Here is a 23,941-nt window from a genome sequence, read left to right as displayed (position 1 = left end):
CTATAAGGACCAATTGCCTTATAAGAGATACTTTGGAAGAAAAAGAGGGGGGAAAAAGAAGCTGTCAGCTACTGGACAATATGAAAATCGAACATTCGGATGCCTTAACAAAAACTAAGTAGGATTTGTCTTCATCACGATACATAGTAACGCCCTTTCTTTGGGTAAAAGACATTGGATTGTGGGAGAGTGACGCAAAAAGAATCGAAAATATCCTATATTTGTGTCGAATGGATAGTTTTCGGGATCTCTGACATAAAAGGTGATATTTCAGATGTGGATATGTCCAAGGTTGACCCTATTGGCATGAGGTCATAGGGGAAACCAGTGAAGACTTCAGAACAGTACCTTTTCAGTACAATTCAATACACTGCGGGTGAAAAGTGATAATGCACAAACACTGATATCAAAATCGGAATTATCGGAGATATAACTTCTGAAGAAACATTACTAACTGCTCACCTCTAAAATTTTCACTGCTTTGCAGGGGCGTAGACAAGGCTTTTTGAGGGTATGTTTTACTAAAATGTCTATCATCATCTCTAAAATTAGGTATAATTTACAGAAAAGTAGTGATTTTGTGGGGCAAGAGCTCTGGATTGCCAAGGCCTGCATTCTGTGTATGTCTCTGCTGCTCTGAATTGTCATAAGCTCCTCTTCAAATTTAAGACGTAAAATGTAATTAAGAAACGTATAACATAGAATACAATATATATAGAAAATATGTTATTATAAATAAGAAATACAGTAGAAAATAATTATAAAACATAATGTTGAAGGACAAGCTTTTTATTTAACATAACAATCATACTTGAATGTAAAATATACTTTTAAAACAATTTTCCAATTATGCAAGGCTACAAACAAGTGAGGGGTGCCATTTGGTAGCCACTATTCATCTCTTCGAACCAGAAAACTATGAATTTGACACCAATATTTTTCGTATTCTATTACTTTTTTTTTTTCTTTTTTTTTTTTTTTTTTTTTTTTTTACTTATAACCCCTTTCCCTCCCTGGAATGGTTTCTGCCTCTTAGCCCCCATAATAGAGTGTTGATATGATAATTTATACGTATAGTAAATTCGTTTGAAATTACTCCAAGAGTCAATGTTGCACTCTACATTTTCTTCTGAGTCAAACTTTCTAAATATATATACATACATTACAGTAAGAACTGAATTTTGTATTAACGCCTGACTGTCGTCGTTGTGCAAACATTCATGATCATATGCGGAGGGAAATGAGTTACATTAAGGTTGTAAGATTTAATATCAAGTTTGAAACATCGCAAGTTAAAGAAACGCATGTCATGGCAAATATATTTGAAAACAATTTCGAATTAAACTAGCTGTGACTACATTACTTCAAAATTGAACTTGTGGAATACACAGTATGAGCGTAGCTCAAAGAAAATAATCAATAAGAATGGTCTTGATTCGAAGCGTGGACCATAGACGTAGGAGTAACTTACATTAACCATTCATCTAACAGACAATGACGCACAGGGTTTGGCACTACTTTATCAGGTGGTTCTATCAAATATCACCTAATTAACACAATAGTAACAAATTTTACTGCCCTAAAAAGTGTTCTGAACAAGAAGAAGTTCATTATGCACATTGTAACTAAGTTACAAGAGGTTTATATCCTATCAGAACGGAGCATCCACCAAGTCAACTTTTGGGATATCCCATTAAGTTAGCTTTCAACGTAGCTAAAGGAAAGGTATATGAATGAGTACAGTGTTCTCCGTAGCAGAATGGATAAAGTCATGGTTCGATAACTACAAGGTTCGCGGTTCGAAACCCTTTTCGGAAGTTTCAGATTTTTTAAATTCTTAATTCCTCAGTTCTCAAGATCTTTCTCTCCATTCGTAATCATCTGATGCTCTCAAAAGTGTTCTCTACCTTAATTCGACAACTGCCTAATGTGATCTTCGCAGTTCGAAACCTTCCCTTTTTCTGTTTCATAAATCACAATTTGCTTCATAATACGAATGCTGTCCGATCATTTTTCCCCAGTTCTAAATCTGTGTATATAAATCATTCCTTTCTGTCTTCATATTTCAATCTCTCTCACTCTCTCTTTCAATGTCGCCGAGGAACTCATATGGCTTGAGATCAAATCTTCGACTCTTGAAACCACATGTAAGCTCTCTAGCAATGTGCTATTGTAACTCTATAGGTTTGTTGCTAAAATAAGTGTCATTTTAAATTTTATTCGGGAAGGGGAGGGGGGAGTCTCCGCCGATAAAAATTTTTCACTCTTTTATTAGTGTATTACTATACATTTGATCAAACAATATGTATTTATGAAGCTCAAGGGAGGGGAAATTACACCCTCTGGTCGTGCCCAAATGACGCTCTTGGAACATTTGCTTGCAATTACTGAAAAGAAATGAAATGAATCATTGAATAACACTCATTTCTGTCAGTAGATATTTTAGAGCTCTGTGCGTGCATTACAGACTTTAGGAAGAACAAAACCTACTGCCGTTATTGGCAATTTCCATAGATTTCTTAGGGAGCATCTTACTAGCTTGCAGTCTTTAAAGAAGGGAAAGAATGAAACTAAAGGTATTAGTGAGGCTATGGGAAGATTGTGAGACTTTTTTAAAAATACAATAGGCTCTTAAAAGATATTTCAGAACAAACGAATGAAAAAGACTGTTTTAGTGCTATAACATTGTAAACTTGATTCCTGTTTTTTTTTTTTTTTTTTTTTTCGTCTGAATGGAAAGAGTGTACTACGTCACACACACTGCTTTAGCCAAGGAGAGGTGGAGTTGAAGTTGGATCGTACTAGAAGCAACTAATCGATTGAGACATGTATTTCTGGATGCACAAGAAAACGGGGCGAGAGTTTGTTATTAATTTGTACTTAGAATTTTTGTAACAATTTCTATGCCGCGAATCATCAGAAGGTTAAAGGATAGTACATTTGAAGTATTTCAAGTATTTATAAGCCAATACATAATCACGAATGATATTTTGATACGTATTTAGTAAAGTTTGCTCCTAAATATACGTACTTTTTATAGTGTCTAATTGTATTTATCCAGTCATTTAATTACAGTAAGTAATTATTTGATATTGTTTTCTTAGGCTCATGATCATAACCAACAACATCTCGGAAAACAACAATTACCCACTGATGAAGAGTTAGCTGTTGTCCCGATGTTAGGACCACGACCAACGCGTGTATGGCCTTCAGAAGAGGCGGATAAATCAGAACAAGGTCTTGTACATACGAGAGAACTTACACAAGTACCTACCACAGTGACAGTTGAACAGAGTACATTGGCCGTACATACAAGTCAGCTTGGTGGGGAAGGAGTGATTGTTCTAAGTAAAGCTGATCCTAGAAGACGATTAATAGACACAGAACACGGAAGAGTAACTGAACTAGGAGAAAGAACCGAAATTCACGCATCTACTGGAACAGATGTGCAATGTGATGAAGATTGTCAAGACATACTTCTTATGGTTGAATTAAAATATAAAGATGATCTCATACCAACTGATACATCGACAAAATCTCCTGCTGTTACGTATACGACGACGAATGAGGGATCAGCAACATTGGATTCGAGATTGGAAGCACAAAGTAGTGTTGTACTTGACACATCCAAGTAAGTTGTCCTAAATAAGTTGAAGTATGATATTTATGTGTAACTCGTTCTCTAAGGAAAGAGACTGGAGACAGTTTAAAGATTTCAAATGAAAGCCCCCTATTTTGATTCCAGATTCTGTGACCAAAAATACATAACTTTTACTTGGAGCACTTTTTCGTTATTTTCCTAGATGGCACAGGATTTTTTTTTTAAAATTAAAATACATATTACACCAGCTTAAATTGCTGATAAACCAAGAACTACTTCAAGTACAAGGAGTGCAAGTGAACTTTACGCTGGGAATTCCAAAGAAGTAAAAATACGAATACGTTTATATACTTTCCTAAAAGTGTTAACTAAATAAGATGGCGCTTAAATGTTGGTTTTCGCAGATAATAAAGCGTACACGCCTTTGGTGTGGGAGACCCTGGTTCCATTCCCGACAGTAGCTCATGTGGTTCGGATCCCATATTATGCTGTAGGTCTACATCCCACATAGCCTCGCTGTTGAATGGAACACTAAACTAAAATCAAATCAAATCTCAAATAATAAAATTAATCGGAGCTCTACTAGCTTAGAGTGATCAGAGGGATAGTAGTGTAAAAAATATGAAACATGTTTAATTGCAAGAAATATATAAACTTATTTTATAACGAATAGTGTGAATGCACGACAATGCAACTAGATTGATAGATTGCAAGTAGAAACTTTTATTGTTATTGACCTATGTCTGTTATTATCGTCCAATGAGCTATTCCAATTTGTGATTGTACCTTTAAGTAATTGGCAGGAGGATGAGGAGGATCAGAACATTGGTTTCAGAAAACTTCAAGTTCAGTGTACATCATTTCAGGCAGAGTATTTCGGCACACTGTAGGAAAGTTGTATTTTATGTTTAAAAGTATAGGGTTACTAGTGTGAGACCATTGTAAGTGCTATAGTTCGGGGAAATTGAATGAGTGAATGTAAAAGAGGATTGTGTACTGTAATATATTAATTTCCACCGGTGGAGTATTTCAGCAGAATGTAGAAACGCTATATCTTACGATAGAAGTGTAAGGTTACTATTACGAAATCATTCTAAGTATTATATGAATCATGAAGAGTTGTCAGAAGTGATTCAGCGTATTCAGAGATGAACAGAGTACGTAATAACTTGGAAGCTCATCGAAAGAAGCATAGAGATGGAAGCATCAAATTGGTAGGAGACATTGAAAAAAAGTTTGTCAGGGACCAATTTCTCAGAGCTACTAGTCTTGTAATATATATATTAGGGTGCATCAAACCCCCCACAATTTTGAAAATTAACCGGGGATTGTTGTCCCTAGGTCAGTCTTGTTCCATTTCGTGGATTAATACTTCAGCGAAATTTTTTAACGTTTGGTGGAGGTGTCCACCAACAGCTCAAACATATAATAGAAGTGTCAAAAAGTATTGAAATAATTGAAATGCGAATTTGATAAATAAAAACTTTTTTTTTTTTTTGGCAAGGATTGCACAAATTCTCTCATTTCTAAGAATATATTAAAATAAAGTAGTTAAAATATAATATATATTACAAGTGTCAAAGACTCAAAGTGTGCTAAAAAATTTAAATGCAAATTTGATAAGTAAAAGCATTTATTGAAAGGATTACACAAATTTTCTCACTTTAACAATATTTTTAAAAATATATATCTCTTTTACCGTAACGTAATCTAAACCGTCTCACAAAGATATTTCACAACTAACACGTGACATCTAGTCTTTTCTTGGTCGTTTGCTCAAACTTGGACTGTCTTTCCTATTCTGTTCAACCACTTGCAGAATGTTTTGGAAATGTTCCTCTTGTTTTGCTGAAGGAAGAAAATCCACAGTGAGCCTGATTCCACGTTCTGCACAGTCGTTGATAACATTCACGGCGTTGATATTCACAAGTGAGTTTTGGAATAAAGGATTTTCTGGCCGGCCTATAACTTCGTCACCGAGGAAGTCATCTTCGATTTTCAGGGTGTTAAATGTAAATCAGGAGTCTAGTCCAACCAAATCGGTTAGAGACGTAGTTGTTATCGCTGGTGTGGAAGGTTGCTTCTATTTATCCTTGCACTCAATAACCCATATGCATTAATGTGTAAATCTCCCAATCATCTTCCTCTACCAAGATACATAACATGCTTTGCCAACTGTCACTCAAACTTGGGAGAATTTGAGTGAGAGTTGGTACGCAACGTGATCGGTCGTGTTCGAGCTATTTGTGTGTAATAATTAACACTATAAGTCCTCTTTTTACCTTTCGGACTTGGTGCGAGGGATAGCTCACTGCTCCTGCAAATTATCAGAAAGCACGTACACAACCTACGTCCTCGCGGTATAAAGGATTGTCAGATTCAATGTTAAATGATTACGCCGGTAACATATACCTTTAAATGATCATATTTCAATCTCAAAATTATCTAAATTACATATTTCTATAACTCCTTTAGTTAAGTAATCTCACATGCACATCAGAACACAATAAAAAATACATTGACATTTTACAACAGGAAATATTAAATAAACGGCCGTGAAAATATTAAATAAACTCTGTTGTCCTAACTAAAATCTTTTTCTTTTCTTTACTTAAAGATCGATTAAACCAAAATATGTAAATTTAACTTTCGGCGCAAGTGGCTTATTCACAAAATAATATATGTAATGAATTTTACTTTTTACTTTTTTTTTAACAAATTCGTAGTAGGCGTGCTGGCTATTTGATGATCTTAGATTTTAATACAATTGAAGAAACATAGCTCTCGCGAGAGATTATCCACTGAATATTCCTGTCGCTGTCTCAGAACAAAATTGGCACTTTACTTACAGCTTCATCCAGGTAAAATTCCCTAGAATAACGTGTCCTGTTGAGAAGTATGATGAAATGGTCCTCTGACGATTTGGTATTCTTCCAACAAAAATTCTTTGCCACCACACATGCAAAGAATTTTTCTCTCTAAGACCACTGACAAGTGTCTTCTACCTGGTGACCAAGAGAGGTACTTTTCTTTTTCGTACAATCACAGATAACTTATATTTAAAACCACCAAAATAATGTTCGTCTTAACCTGTCGTTCGGCTAAACCACTTAACTTGATCGTCCACTATTCGTTTGTCGGGCTCCGTTGTGGAGGTTTCACTGTTCGTTGCCCCAATCGCTTCACCCGAGTTCCTTCCGTGACGCAGGTTTCGATGTTCGTCGTCCGACTCGCTTGTGCTTTTCCTGGTCACCCTCGGTCCCGTGACTAACAACCACTCACTCAATATAACATTGTCCACTATTGGTCGATGACCAAAAATTGTCCAATCAAAAATTAGTTTAAATGTCACTTAGGCAACTGGGGTGACTTGCTAATTTTCGTTCTCATGGGAACTGAGGTAGCAAAAGTCTCCCAGCAACTTTCCGAACAAAGAGTTATTGTTCTACGCACACACACATATAAAAATAGTCAATTTTGTCGTCTCCAAGTCGAGGTTGACGATAAGACGTGTCTCACTGTTTCCAACTAGCATCCTTTTCACTAAAATTAGTTGGGAAAACTTAATAAAGTAAACTTTTTAACTTCCTTGCTTCGATGAGCACTTTGCTATCGATAGCATAGTATTTGTAATTTATTCAGGAAACCGAGGTTTTCCAAATCCTGTTCCATAACATTCATTTGGATTTGGTAGGGGAGTAGCAGATTTCACAGCTAAGAGTCTACTAGCAAGAGAACATTTCTGTTCGAAGGGCACTGCGCTGCTGAAAAGACTCAGAGAAACCATCCCTGATGTTAAATACCACAAGTGCAGTTGAAATGCAAGTATCGCACTCTTAGAAATTAATGGATTTATGTTCTTGTACAGCAGTAGATTTTGATAGAGCTTCAAATCGTTCCATGGAGCATCAATTGCAGAGTTGCATGTCATCCACCACACACTGTACTCGTCGGTAACAAATATGACGAAGTTTCTAAGTTTTGTAAACTGTCTTTGGGAGATGATGTCTGAATATGTTTCTCCAATAAACACATTTTAATTGCATAGATTAATTTAGCCATCCATCTCGCTCTGTGAACAGCACCCGGTAGTTTGAATTTAACTGGAGTCCCAGATGTTTCTCTCTCGAGGAATGAGGTGCAGAGTTCACTGAACTCGAGGTAGTCATTTCTCAGAACTGTGCCTTACACTGAACTATTTTCATTTTGTTTTAAATTATAGTGGGAAACTTTCAAAAACTCATTTTGTAAATTTTTAAGTACATTTTGTTCACTTTTGTTAAACGGAGTTGGAGCAAATCGTGAGAGAGGGTGTTCCCTGATATGAGGTAATTCGTCATAGTGCTCACGGAATTTTGTGAAAAGAAAAATATTAGGTGACACAGTGATTTCAATATTCGAGTCTTTAAACACTTGTCCAACCATAATTTCACCTATATGGTGGCGACAAGGTGACCACAGAAGAGCTCGATTCAGCTATTCCTGTAACATCACCAAACTGTAGTAGCATGGCCGGTGTTTGATGCTGTAGTGTCAAATGTCATGTTTACTATGTTCTCTTCATGGTTCCATGACTTCAACAGATCCACTGTAAGTTCGGCAATAATGACCCCTGTATTCATACCAACCACAGATTTGTAAACAGGTGTGCCCAGCAGCTTTAGTTCATTTTTGTTCTCCATGACGACTGTAAGACGTTCTTCTTTCACGTACTTATTGGGCAAAGATGACATTAACTTTGAATCCCAGTGTACGGTAGGAAGCTCTAGAGGAGCCCAGTTTTCCATTAAAGATCCTGGTATCTGTTGACTGACCTTTTGTCGGGTCAACGACGCCGACTCTCCAAAATTTATGTGGGTGCATATCAAGGGCGGATCGTGTTAGCCTATATATTTTCAAGGAAGTCTCGATGTTGGATTGATTTATTTTTAGTTAAAATCTTAAATGAACACTATCATAAAGAGCTGTGCTGTGATAAAGTAAAATATACCGGTACTATAAGGATAAGTTAGGGCTGCCCTAGCTCAGTCGGTAACACGGCTGACTTAAACGCAAGAGAAACAGGTTCAAATCCGGCTCCAAATTAAAAATCTTGGGGGTACGACGCACCCACAGGATTATTTATATGGGTGCCTGAGCCCCGGAGCACCCACGTAGTCGACGCGCATGTGTCGGGCCCTATCTGCACTGGAGTACTACGTAGTGAATTTTGATGTATCTCCACCGGTTTTCTTTATCAACGCTTTGGTATAAATAGACTGTTGTGCAGGCGTCATTTGCAAGCGAGTTGCTAAAGCTACTACTATGTTTGGTCGTTGGATAATATTATGTGGGACAAAAACACTTGTTCTAGTACGCACTGAACGATGATTTTTGGAGCGTACTGCTGAATTGGTGACACAAAGATTTGTAGATACTACAGCATAGTCTGGCTCACTCTTGGTTGGTTCATCGTATTAATTTTAAAATCTTAATAGTGCAAATACTAAGAGAAGAATATCTTACCCTTATGTTGTTTTTATTCAAAATTCAGGATACAAGCTACGGGCTCCATCTGTTGAGCAACGTTTCACATAACATCCTGTTTGATGTAAGTTTATGCCTCTGGTGGACTCCCTAAATATGCTTTGATTTTCATAAAAAATTGCTGGCCTGTATTATACCTCAAATGGAATATTTCTAGCCCAGGGACAAGTTACTTTGTAAACAATGGGGGGTTTGATGCACCCTAATATATATTTACAAGTCGTAAAATATTATGAGGTAGAAACACTAGAATAATAGTAGAAATCAATTTTAATACTAATGCTAATTTCTACAGTACATACAATTGTAAAATATTTGTTTTTGAGATGTCATAAAGGTATTACAAGACTAGTAATTTTGAAAAATGGGCCCCTGGATGGATGTTGTAAGGAAAAGTGAATAAAAAGCAGTGGTTAAATGTAAATGTTAGGGAAAGGGTATAATTATCCGTTACTTGTTATGTAGTAGATTCGGTAGAATAGTACCGTGAATTCATAATGTAGCGGGGAGAATAATATTGGGTAATTCATGAAAGCGACTTTGAATGGAATATGTTTTATTAAAGAGATCATGCAAGATATTCTGTTTACTATAAAGTACAGGTAATGTTTGGTGTTGCTTACTTTTTGTGATTAAAGCGTCATCTAGGAAGAAAAAGTGCTTCAGTAAAATTTATGTATTTTTGGCTCCAAATCTGCAACAAAAATAGGGATTTCCATTTGAAATTTGAAATTGATCCCGCCTTCCTTCTTAGGGAGAAGGAACAAATTCTTTTAAATCCCTAAATAGATCCTTTAAAAATATGGAACACGTATTTCGTGATTTTCTAATTGCAATCTTATTTTTTGAGATATTTTGTTTATTCTTTACCTTAGGTGACATCCGAAGTTATTCCTTTTTGTGATTTCAGCCCAATCTAGAAAGATAACGAGAAAGTGTTTCAGGTAGAAGTTAAAGTTTTGGTCATGGAATCCGAATCTGGAGTAAAAATAGGGGGTTTTCATCTCAAATGTTACCCAAGTTTCTCCCCGCCTTCCCCTCCCCTTAGGGAGTGGAGCCAACTTTCTTCCAACATAGTTGAATAGATCTTTTAAAAATATTGGACACACATTGCGTGATTTCTAGATTGCAAGTATATTTCTCAAGATATTCCACTGTACAACCTTTATGTTACACCCGGCACACACACACACACACACACACACACACACACATATATATATATATATATATATATATATATATATATATATATATATATACAGGGTGTCCGAGAAGTCCTTCCCTGATTACAGAAATTGATAACTCAGGCTAGAAATAAGATAGAAATATGAAACTGGTGTTGAATTGTTTACAAACTATAAAAGTTTTGGTCACATCAGTACACTTCCACATGAGCACCCTTGGTAGCACGTAGCACATCTAGGCGATATTCAATTTCCATCCACACATTAGCCAACATCACTGGAGGGATCGATGCAACGACTGTGGTTATTCGTTGCTGCAGGGTTTCAAGATCTGGTACACGTGTTTGGTAGAGCTCATCCTTGACATAACCCCATAAAAAGAAGTCTAATGGGGTTATGTCAGGAGAGCGTGGAGGCCAAGCTGTTGGTCCATCACGACCAATCCATCGCCCAGGAAATGTCCTATCGAGATAGGCACGGACGTCCAAACCCCAATGATGTGGTGGACCGTCTTGCTGAAAAACGACATCGGGGCGATACTGAAGCAGCTGAGGAACAGCATACAGCTGCAACATATCCAGGTACACTGCAGATGTGATGGTATCCTCAGCGAAGAAGAATGGCCCGATAATTCGATCGTGCAATAACGCGCACCAAACATTCACCTTTGGACTGCCCCTGGTGAACTCCCTGACCTCCCTGGGGGGTTCTGAACACCAAATGCGTACAATATGGCGATTCACTACTCCACTGACAAAGAATGTCGCTTCGTCGGAAAAGGCAATTCGTCTGAGATAACCATTATCGTCCTCAATACGTGATAGCATTTCGACCACAAAGTCATATCGACGTGTACCGTCGTCGGGCAACAAGGCCTGAACGAGTTGCACTTTGTAAGCACGAAACAATAAACGTTTGTGTAAAATGTCATGGATAGAGCCTTTTGGCATCTGTAACTCACGTGAGGCCCTGCGCACCGATTTCTTAGGACTTCTCAGAAAAGACTGCCGCACAGCCTCCACCGTGTCTGCTGAGGTTCTTGGTCGACCAGACCTCGGAAGGTCAGCAATCGACCCTGTGTTCTTGAACTTCTCATACCAGGCTTTAATGCTCTTGACATCAGGTGGAGTCCTCCCAAATGTTGTCTGAAAATGTCTCTGCACCGTGGTTGGTGATCGTGTCTCATGGTACCACAGAACACACTGTGCCTTCTCCTGGTTGGTTGGCATGGCTTCTTGGGCTTCTTACTTACGTACTACAAACCTAAAACAAAAAAAAATGAGACTTGGTAAAACAGAACAAACCTAACACAGACAAAAACTTTTATAGTTTGTAAACAATTCAACACCAGTTTCATATTTCTATCTTATTTCTAGCCTGAGTTATCAATTTCTGTAATCAGGGAAGGACTTCTCGGACACCCTGTATAATAAGGTGTGGCTATTAATTTCCAGGACTGTTCTAATAAAACCAGAACAGATGATGTGAAAAACGTACCCTTTCAATATGTTTCGAAGTAATCCCCACCTGCCGTAATACACTTCTGTGCTCGGCTGTATACATTGTGGAAACAACTTTTAAAGTCCTCTTTCGAAAGGCTCTACAATGTCGAGGTCACGCGCTTCTTCATGTCTTCAACATCCACAAACCGTGTTCCTTTCCTTTCATCACAGCCTCATGCTTGGCCAAAAATCGCTTTACTGGCAACACAATGTGGGGGGCGGGCGTTGTCGTGCAACAGAAACCAACTCCCATTCTATAGAAAACGGGGACGTACCCTGCGAATTCTTTGTCGAAGTCGGGCAAGAATTTCTGTGTAATACTGCCCTGTAACAGTCGTGCCAGGTAGAACAAATTCATGATGAATAAGTCCTTCACTATCGAAGAAAGCGATTAATATGACTTTGACCTTTGATTTTTGAAATCGAAACTTTTTTTTTTGTTTAGGGGAGGGGAGCTGGGAGACCGCCATTCTGCGCTCTGTCTCTTGGTTTTAGGGTCTTATTGGTAGCACCAAGATTCGTGACCCGTTACTATCGAATCCAGGAAAGCAGGGTCAGCGTCAGCGTTGTCAATGAATTCACCACACGCATCTATTCTGAGTTGCTTTTGTTTGTCCGATAAACAGTGCGGAACAAATCTGGAATATACCTTGCGTTTCCCTAGGTCTTGCATCAGAATTTAGCGAACCATTTCTTTGTCGATGTTCAGTTCACTGGCCAGTATTCAAATAGTCAGTCGCCGATCCGATATTACAAGCTCGCGAACTTTCTCAATTATTTCAGGCGTACTTACGGAAATCGGCCTTCCGGTGTTGGCGTCATCTTCAACATTTTCGCGCTCGTCCCGAAAACGTTCATACCATTCAGACATGCGCGAAAGGGATAACGCTTGCTCACCATACACTTGCTTCAACATTGCATGTGTTTGTCACGCTTTTGCTCAGTTTGAAGCAGAATTTAATGTTCACCCTTTGCTCCGTTTCTGCACTTTTATAACACCACTTTACCACTTCGACAGCAACACTGCACCAGATACGTTTCCACGCGTCTTTCCCAGCCAAGCTCTTGTTTCCAACTGGCGCGCGCTTCAGGGAGCATGTGCAGATGTACTATCTTCCGGATACCAGCAGCGCCTCTCGGCCGAGTGATCGGTTTCGTGCTGTGATGTCAGTCCTGCCATATATATATATATATATATATATATATATATATATATATATATATATATATATCTGATGTGAGAATTGATCAACTGAAAACTGCTAGGTGCCCATAACTACAATACGGTGCGATGATTTTGTAGTTTTACTGATATATCATCTCATATGTTCTTCGTGTACAGTAGAAATAATGGTTATTTTTTTCGTAGCAGAATTGCCGTTGAAAGATGGCGTTCCTCTTTTACACCCTGTCCAAATCAACGAGCTGTTATACAGTTCCTCACTACTAAAAGAAGTCAACCCGCTGATTTGATTCGTCGGCTGAAAAACGACGCATACGTTTCAAAAACAACAGTTGTCGATTGATCAAGAATGTTTGAGGAAAAACATGGAGGATAACTCCCGTGTTGGTCAAGTCCATGTTATTGCCAGTGAGAACATTTGTGTAAAGATTTCGAGAGCTATTCCGAAGATCCAGTTGGAAAATGTTGCATCACGCTCCCTATTGTCCTGACCTTTCGCCTTGTGACTTTCACATCTTTGATCCTCTGAAAAAGTCGGTGAAAAAATCAGAATTCGACTGGGAAGATGAAGTGAAGGTCGCCCTCCATGAACGTTTCGAATGTCAGCCTTTCAAATTTTACATGAACGGCGTTCGTAGATAGGCAACATAATAGGAGAAATGTTTGAAAATGCATGGTAACTTCTTCTAAAGTAGAAACGCTATGACACGATCATCATGGATGATTTTACATTGCGTATGAGTAGTAGTTAAATTCCATAAACATGTTCGCAGTATAGTCTTCAACAGGGTTTCAGATGACCACACCGTATACAAGGACCGAATGAAAAAGTTTCGGCTGTGCACAGATGTGTTGATGTCAATAAGATTTTGTTTTTGCTATGTTGATACACTTCTGTTCACAGAAATATAGGCTGCCTTCCAGAGACTTAAGTCTAGAAAAGACTTTCAAGAATTCCCTTGGGTCTGACTAGTGTTGTAAAAAAAGGTTTTTTTGTGGTCTTTTTTTAAAATAAAAAACATCGTTATTTTTGATGTCTTTTTTCTGGCAACTATTATTTATTCATTTATGTAGTAGATAAGTGAAATAATCAACACATCTTGAGTCGAAGCCCTTGAAACTTACAAATCTTTTTTTTTTTTTTTTTTTTTTTTTTTAAACCTATATGAGCAAAATTGTGTGATTATTATACATTTGTTTACATTTTTTCCTTAGTAACTTGTGTTGTTGTAGTAGGTATAGTTTCGACTAGTAATAGTCTCGTTGTTGTAAACAATAAGTTCATAAGAAAAATTTTCTCTCCTTTTTTACATCGTAGTTCCAATAGTGTTGCTGGGAATGTTTCAGAATGAATATTGGGGTTTAAAGGATTTGTAGTACTTATTACATTTAACGTACTGTACAGTTATAAACAATACATCAAGTAAAAGAGCAACTCAGTGGTCAATGTGAGCACCATTCGTTACACGGCACACATCGAGTCGATAGGCGAGAAAGCCTTATAACTTCCCGCCATATGGCACAAAACGCATTAAATTTAGGGGAGTCTCGTTGCAACTATACCATCTCCAGAAAATATGCTGACTCCCAGGTGCTAACATTATGAGTGTTCACATTAGCACTTAGGTGAAATGTCGATTTATCACTGAAGACGAGACGATCCAGAAAATCGTCATTGTCATGCAGAAATTTTTCATTTGCAAAATTGGCACGTAAACCGTAGTCTGTAGGCTTTAGCCGTTGTAGCAACTGCAAACGATAAGGACGTAGTTGTAAGCGTGTCCTTAAAATTCTTCACACAGACGGTTGCACTGTAACCACAAATTCAGTCTTTGCGAAATTAAAACACAAAAAGCTTTCTGTTCTCTAGTCACCATCTTTAATACTAGCTCTTCCTAACGGCCGACAACAAAGGAAACAGTGCATGCGCATGCGTGTGTACAAAACTGTTTGAGTTGCTCTTTCGTTTGATATTATTTATAATTGTAATTTAATTGTAATTGAAACTACAAAGTTTCAAAATCCTAATATTCATTTTGAAATCCTGTGCCATCCTATATTCATGTCTTGTATGTACAGTACATATCAGGGCCGGCTCTAGGCAATTTGGCACCCCGTGCAATGGCATCATTTGTCGCGTCCCCCTTTCTCCAGAAAGAACAAATCTTAAAAGTCACGATTTTAAGTATGCTATTCCAACATGAACAACGAAGGGGAGGGAAAGTGCACTTTTACTCAGGAAGGCTTAAATACTACAAATACAATCTCATTGTGTCTGTTTTTTTCTTTAAATAATAATCAATTATGTTAGTGAAAGATAAATGAAACACACCTGAAAGATGGTAACCCTTTTTATAGAATTCAATTACAGTGCAAATAGTTTTTTTTCTTATCTTTATTTCTTGATTTTCCTTCTACATCTGTTATTCTTTTTTTTTTTTTTTTTTTAAACTCGTTTCCATCTTCAATGATAAGGAACTTGTTTGTGACAAAAACAAGAGTAGCTTTCATATCAGAACTGTGATAACTAACTAAATGAAAGATGTGTTATGCTGTGATGTATTTGACCATTTGCTTTAGCACTGTTCATGTAACCTTAAACTAATGAAACCTAAACATGATTTATAAAGGTAGTATTCAAATAGAAGTTCAGCTTAGTAAATTTAACTACCATCATCATGAAGTATTTTTCCAACAAAAAATATCGAATTTAAATAATATACTTATGACCGATTTTGCAGCCCCGTGCAAATGTACGTGTTGCACAAATGGTAAAGCCGGCTCTGCATATTATATATATATATATCTAGTCGACAAATTATTTATGTGTGGCATTTAGAAAAAATACTAGTAAGCAAATTAGTATGAGTTTTAACCTTTAGACAAGTTATTTGCATTTTATACTGTACGTGATATTATTTTCGTACTTATTAAAACCTGCTTTCACGAAAAAAAATCATTTATACTTTTATTTCTTCATTGATATTGATGCAACACTGCTGAAACTCGGATTATTAGTAGGTATGCTCCTCATATATTTTGTATACGTCTCCTTTAATCTAGCCGGCATAACCGTGGGGCGTTAAACTCATAATTTTCATATATATTGTAAAATATTTGAACCGTATATTTATGTTTACGTTTATATTGTCGTTTAATTTATGTTACATTTTATAGTAATTACCTACATACAAATACTTCTTACTTATATAGACGTTAGATACTCGTATTTTACGGACTATAAGACGCACCTTAATTTTTAAGGATTTTTTTAAATACCGTAACTTTTTTACCATTTTTGTTATTAGATTGCAAAGCCAGACAGTGTAGCTAGCTTGTGAATTCCCGCAACTCATGTTCGTCGCATCGGTGCACTGCTGCTGCCAGTTGAACCCAATGTTGCCAGATAGAGATAGGTTTCCTGCCGCATCGAATATATGACCATTTTTAAGACTGGCGGGAATTTGAAATCAAACACTGGACATTTTTATATTAATATCAATTATAAGATGCAGCTGAATTTTTGGAGGCAATTTTTCTAAGAAAAAAGTGCGTCTTATAGTCCGTAAAATACGATATTTGAAAAAAAAAAAGAAATTTAGAAAAAAAAGAAGAGCAATGTTTTTTTCTTAAAAACGTACTTTTCTGAAAAAATACGAACTTTTTTTTTTTTTTTTTTTATCTGCCTCATTTTCCTATTTATTGTGTTGATTCGCATAATGAAATGAGGCAGAGTTTTTCTTTGCCCGTAGCGTCACGTCTCCTGGTTATTTACATACAGTATATTTATTCTACTTACTACTATAAAAACATTGATATCTGTTTCCTATGTTTAAATACTATTACATATAAATATTATTTTGTTATTCCACTCTACATTTTAGACATCACTTATAACTGTTAAATGGCTTTTACATTTTCAGATATAAGGAACCTGAAGGTCAGCTACTTGAGCAACATCAAGAAGCCGTTTTAATACAGCGTTCAGAAAAGCCATTTTCTTGCGAAATGTGTGGAAAATCATTTATGAGGCGGACTAATCTGAACGCACATATTGGTGTTCATACACAAGTTAAACCATACAGCTGTGATTTGTGTGATAAACGATTTTGCGTCAGGTGGGATCTTACATTACATCAAAGGATTCATAGCGGATTGTTTACATGCGAGTTTTGTGGTAAAGCTTTCAGTGTGAAAGGAAAACTTGAACGACATAGACGTGTACATACTGGAGAAAAACCTTTCGCTTGTGACATTTGTGCCAAGGCATTCAGTGACAAACGAAATCTGGAGGCGCATCGCCGATGTCACACTGGAGAGAAGCCATATAGTTGTAAAATTTGTGGACGCAGTTTTCGTGTTAAATCGCACCTTTCTGACCATCGGCGCGTCCATAGTCAAGAAAAACCATATACCTGCCATATATGTGGAAAAAGTTTTAAATGGAAAACGAATCTAAATATACATCTAAAACTACATCGGGGTGAACATTTCACTTGTGACTTATGCGGTCGTAATTTTGCGAGGAAAGGAGATCTTATTAAGCACCAACAGAGTCATAGTGGGGAAAAACCATTTGCATGTGAAATGTGTGAGAAGAGATTTGCTGATAGAGCAACTCTTCAGAAACATATGAAGTGTCACAGTGACAATAAACCTTATAGTTGTGATCTATGTGGAAAAACTTTCCATTTCCATTGGTATCTAAACACCCATAAAAAAATTCATAGTGAAGAGAAGCCGTATACTTGTGAATTTTGTGGTAAAACCTTTAACAAAAAAGGTAATCTTTTAAGTCATAAAAAATTCCACAGTGGGGAGAAACCGTACGTATGCAATATCTGTGACAAAAGTTTCTATGACGTATCAGCATTTACCAAACATACTGAAAGTCATGTTACTCAATGAATTAACATGTGTGTTTAGTGAAGCAATCTTGTGTTGACTTATATTGTCATTTTTAGAGATAGACTAGTCATGTGATTATCAAATATTTAGCGAATTTAATAAATACAATATTGTTAATAAAGTTCTACTTCAAAATATAAAAGTACTTGTGCAATGGTTATTATGAAATTTACCTTACCCAATGGTGTCTCCGGACATAGTTTTACGGTGGGTCAAAGCCGTTAGAAAATACAAATTATAGTAGTATTCTAAATAAGCAAAACTAAAATCAACTAAAGTAACCAGATATACATAATAAAGAATACCCATTCATCACAATGCTCCATCCTATTTGTATATGAAATCAACGCTGCTTATCTGGGCAGCTAACTTACCAGTAACTCTTTTGAAGTCTAGCCTTTAGTATTTTTTCTCTATTGATGCTATACCTAATCAGGGTGTCCACATTCTGGAAAATCAGTGAAAGTCAGGGAAGTAAAAATGTATCAGGGAAAGTCAAGAAAATGGCATATTGGTCGGGGAAAGTCAGGGAAAATTCTATTTAGGTTCATTGTTCAATTATTGAATTTACGAAATAGTGTTAATTTCTCTACTGTTACTAGATGCAAAATGTGGTGTTCCCAATGAAATTGAGGGATACAGTGTTCTCTGAAATAGTTGTTGAAACTAATTTTCTGCGAGAAACATCTAACTGCGTCCTGGCATATTTGCTCAAAAGAGTAGATGATGTTCTAAAATTGCATGGTGCCAAGGAGATATCTGGATAAGTGGCTGAGAACGCGAAGCTCACAGTGAAATCTCAGACTGAAGGATTTAAGGAACACTTCAGTGGTTTCATAGCCAAGGTCGGAAATGGTACTGGACTTGATTTTTTTTTTTTTTTTTTTTTTTTTTTTTTTTTACTTACTTACTCACTCACTCATAAGAAATGAGAAGAACTCCGTTCACTTATTGTCTGTTATAAAACTGTGTTTTATCTTCTCTCACGGAAACGCATTTGTTGAAAGTGGTTTTTCAATTAACAAAATCTCATTGTTGAGAACTTAACAAGAATCTCTGGTAGGTCAATGGATCTTATATGATTCTGTGATGAGAATAGGTGAATCGTCAGGATTAACAATTAGAAGAGAAATGATAAGTTCAGTGAGAAGTTCAAGGAGACAATATCAGGTGTATTTGGAAAAGAAAAAAATGAATGCTGAAGAGGAGAGAGAAACGGAAGATTCAGCAACAACTAAAGGAGCTGGGGGAAGGGAAGAAGAGGAGACAAGAGGATTTTCAAACCAATTAGAAGACTATGCTAGAAAGGATGGAACAAGTTGTTAAATGCTGCACCTTCAAGGGTGTTACATAATGTTTTCCTTTGTAGTCAGTAGAATCATGTATGAACTGTTATTGCTCTAAACAGGCCCATATTTATGTAAGTGCTATTCTGTGCTCGAGCACAGGGCGGCAAGATTTTGAAATTGTTTTAAAGATTCACTATAAAGTAATATTTAAAACTAGCAACCCGCAGAGTCCTGTGCAAGCGGGAGAAAATTTAGTGCACATTTAAAGAGTTAATATTACAAACTGGGAGAGCGCAATGGCCAAAAATAACAGAGAAAAACCGTCTTATAAAGTTTTCCGTTCGCCGCATATATCGTACGACGCACGAATTTACCAAGTGACGGTGTGGCCGAGTGAGTAAAACCTGTAAGTTATGTGTCAAGTGTCCCGGGTTCGATTCCTGTTTGAGTCATACATCTTTTTTTGCTTCAACCAATAAAGCAGGCATTTGTAACTATAAGTAAAATATTGATTCACCGTTTGTTTATAATGAATAAAAAATAGAAATTTTCAAATCACTTGTAAAATCTTTCAATGTTACATGTTAACTGGCAAACAAAATATAATCTATTCCATAAATATACTGATAGCACGAGTTATATTTACGACCAGTGGCGTATTTAGGATTTTATTTCGGAGGGGTTTTGCCAACTTTAGTCCTGGAAATGTGAAAATTCTCCAAGATATTTCATTTACTTTTTTTATAGTAAATAACATTTAGGGGGGTTAAGCCCGGAAGCTCCCCCCTTAGATACGCCACTGGTTACGACAGTCGTTGTGTAATAAATGTTCTTGACGCTTTTTGTGTATATTTGTTGACAGTTTGCGAATTACAAAGGAGTTGGGGGTAAAATCCCCTTTTGCTAATACTGGATGTTGCTATAACCAAAAGAGATTTCTTCCTCATTCCCCTTGTAATTTGCACACTGTCTACAGGTGTAGACACGAAGCGTCAGGAACATTTTTTACACAACGACTGCGGTAACACTAATATTTACGAATAGTCTAAATGTTGTTCCTGCCGTAGTTAACATGGAATATTGAAAGATTTTACAAGTGATTTGGAAATTTCTATTGTTTTATTCGTTATAAACATATAGAGAATTAATATTTTACTTATAGTTACAAATGGCTACCGGTACTTTATTGGTTGAAGAAAAAAAAATATGATGTATGACTCAAACAGGAACCCGAAACCCTTTACTCATGAGTCAAAGATTTTCCTCACGTTGCCACGCCGACATTTGGTAAATGTGTGCGTCGTACAATGTATGCAGCGAGTAGAAAACTTTAACGCGGTTTTTCTCCGTTACTTTTGGCCATTACGCTCTCCCAGTTTGCAATATTAATTCTTTTAATGTGCACTACCAACTCGCAAAAAATGGCCCCGAAGTTCACTTACCAAAGTCTGCCTTCTCCTTGTTAAGCAATCTTATGAAGTTCTCGTCTTAATGCAAGAAGTGTTAAAATAATAGGGCCTGAATCATTTTAGTTAATATGTTAAAATCAAATATATGTTTTAAGGAAATACGTATCTCCCTTGTGCTGTGTAAAATTTTTGGAAATTTTGAACGCATTAGAAAAATCTTTTGTTCAGAAATATTGGCAAAAACTGGAAAATATAATTTAAAAACTATTTCTTTGCCCGATGCTAATCTTACTTGCTGTAACGTGTCTGCAGCATATATACAATGTATTTCACTAGCAGGAAAAATACTTAAAGCAACCGGTTTTAATTTTACATTTTAGTTTTCTGATTTCTCGTAAAAATGCCTCTTTATTATTTGTATATTTTTCGAACAACTCAAAACGAGAGGAGATCTTATTTACACAAACACACATACACCGCACAAGTGCGTAAATTTGAGCAGCGAGAAATGTATTAAAGAATTTAACATGTGAAACTTCCGTTCATTTTATTATTAAAGACTGTCAGAATACCCGTTCTTCGGATGGGTAGAATATGTTTCATTTTAGACATAAAGGGCACCAAAACTCTCACAAATGAACGTAGGGACCCTAAAAACTGTGAATTCCACACTAATATCGGCCAATTTCAATTACTTTTACATGTCACTTTCTCCTTTAGGAGTACTAATGGAGGGCTAAATTTGGATTTAAACGGCATCTGAAGTCTCACTGTTCGTCTCAGCGACTCCAAAAACTATGGATTCGACACTAATATAGGTCATTTTCGATCATTATATATATATAATATCCTCCCCCTTCCCCAAGTTGCAGTGCTAAATTTGATTTTAAAGCTTCGTTGGAAGTGTCACTGTTCATCTCAGCAAACCCGGAAACTATGGATTCGACACTAATATCGGTTATTTTCGATATATCTCCTCCCTTCCTTCCCCCAAGTTGCACCTTCGAAGTGAAATGATAAAAACCATCCCACGCCGGAACCTCATCTGCGTTGAAAATTTTATCGAGATCGGTTTGGTTCAAGAGTTGTTAAGTTTCCAATGTATGTATATATAATTTGTAGCACTAGATAACAGGTATTTATTTACATACACAATTTTGTACATAAAGTATATATTATAAAGGTAACCAACAAAGTTCTATCGCTTTTTCACCCAGCAGCTTCGAACATCGATATGTCACCTAAGACGTACATGGAAGTTAAACGATAGTCCCCATTAGAATTGACGACCTTCTGCCAATGTTCTGAAAGGCCATGGATTCCAGAATTTGGTGAACCGTAATAGTACGTCTGGTACGTGCCAAATACAGCCTAAAAGCTGCATTTTTTGATTACAATATGCTACTTCTAGGGTTACTAGGTTATATTAAAATAAAACTTTTCAGATAGGGAGCCACTTCAAAATCTGTGTAGAACACCAAAATGGCGCCTATTCAAGATGGCCGCCATCGAATTTTTAAAATTCACTGTATCTCAGGTTCTATACTTCCGATTTTAATTTTCTTTTTTTTTATTTAAAAGCTTATAAAATGTGAAAACTTTTTTGTTATTACTCATTTTTTCCTAAACCTTAAGGTTTCCACACAATTTTGAAAAAACTAAAAAAAAATCACTTTCTTCACAAAACATATTGTCTAATAACTTTTTTATAACTCGGAGTTCCACTTTTCAGCCTCAGTAGACAAAGAATAACCACTGTATCAGCTTTCCATCAAAGGCATGCAAGTTCCACTTCGTTGCCAAACTTCCTGGATAATCGTCGTTTAATAGGCGTTTACTTACGTATAAGCGATCGAGCCATTTTCTAGTGAAGTTCGCGGAAGTCTTATTTTGAAGATTTTATTATTCTTTGAAAATTCTCTGTTAATCTACATTTTTTCTTTATTATAAAGTTTCCTTAATTTTGTATGTTTCCTGTCATGAAAGTAATCTGAAGTCACTTTTTGTGGATTATATTTTGTAATTTCTTGAAATATGATTGAATATTTCTTCCTATGTATTCTCATATTTTTATTTCTTTAATATTTTACCCACTCATACAACTTAATCCTTTTTTCTTGATTCTTAACGGGTTAAATTAATTTGAGATGGCTTCAGACGACTACAGCTGGCAGATATTAGCTTAGAACAGTAAACTCATGGAGCCATAGACTGGTCTAAATGTTGCATTTGTTAGAATGCTACAGATGAAGACTTGGTTTGTCCAGCGTTGCACAAGGCAAAACCACTTATTGGTGCTGGCTACAAGACACTTGCAGCAAATTTAATCGAATTCCAGATGATATCAGAGGCAGGGGCGTCATTTAGGGGGGGCAGGAGGGGGCAATTGCCCCCCAAGAGTTTGAGGAATACATATACTTTAATCGATTGTCTACTAATATACTAGTACAAAACGTGAAAATCTTATGTCGGAAGTGCTCTCCCCCCCCCCCAAGCGAAGTCTGAAATGACGTCCCTAAGGAGAGGTGCCTCTTGATTTGGATTTAGAGAAGTTAGATGACGGGGATGGAATTGAGGAAACATTAAAAAAACACAAAGCGAAGTGGCATAAAAAGTGTGCTCTTAAATTCAATAAAACTAAACTTAATACGGCTAAGAAACGGAAACGATCAGAGTCCACGTACTCCTTCTGAGGCTGATGGAGACATAACCCGTTCTAGCCGTTCCACTAGTGTTTCTATTCAAATGAAAGATGGAATATGCTTTATATGCAAGCAAACGGGTGGAATTCGTAGACCTCTTTTTAAGGTTGCTTCCCTTCAAGACGAAAAACTGAAGAGAAGTGCAGAAGTCTCCAATAACATAGAACTAAAAGCATTCCTTGAATGTGGTGATTTAGTTGCTAAAGAAGCGAAATACCACAGAAAGTGCTATACAAATCTGACAAACTATCTACGAACACCAAGCACAATAAGAGAAGTTGCGGTCAGCTCTGTATGCGAAAGCATGGCATTTGCTTCTGTTGCACGCTTCATAAGAGAGAAATCGGTGAATCGAAGCTTGTAGTCATATGGTGAATCGAAGCTTGTAGTCATGTTTGCACCGTTCCATATAGAACAGGCATTTCTAAAAGTGCTAGGACAGATTCTCCAGGGTAGTGGCTGGACTAATGTAGTGGTAAACTGTGGAATCAAGACAGAAGCAGTATCAGAAGCAACTCTTAAAGTTATTCATGTAACAAAGGCAAGAACAATTCATCAAATTACAGCTGCTGTTTTGTACAGTCTACTGAAAAATGCATTTGCACACGAAAACCCAGAGGTCGTATTTGAACAA

General features: G+C 36.7%; 1 protein-coding gene across 1 annotated transcript in view; it reads left to right on the top strand.

Annotated features, from left to right (window-relative positions):
- Window positions 1-18,049, top strand: part of LOC145662783 (uncharacterized) — a 67,298-nt gene extending 49,249 nt beyond the window's left edge. Inside the window, exons 3-4 of the mRNA XM_081728658.1 lie at window positions 3,105-3,631; window positions 16,923-18,049. Coding sequence (XP_081584784.1) covers window positions 3,105-3,631; window positions 16,923-17,907 — 1,512 coding nt within the window. The 3' untranslated portion in view covers window positions 17,908-18,049. The remainder of the gene's footprint in view (window positions 1-3,104; window positions 3,632-16,922) is intronic.
- The last annotated feature ends 5,892 nt before the right edge of the window (window positions 18,050-23,941 follow it).

The sequence above is a fragment of the Thermobia domestica genome, chromosome 10, assembly GCF_964235325.1.
Source record: "Thermobia domestica chromosome 10, izTheDome1.hap1.1, whole genome shotgun sequence".
Classification (NCBI taxonomy): domain Eukaryota; kingdom Metazoa; phylum Arthropoda; class Insecta; order Zygentoma; family Lepismatidae; genus Thermobia; species Thermobia domestica.
Note: the sequence above shows the minus strand (reverse complement) of the source record. Positions and strands in the feature narration are given on the sequence as shown.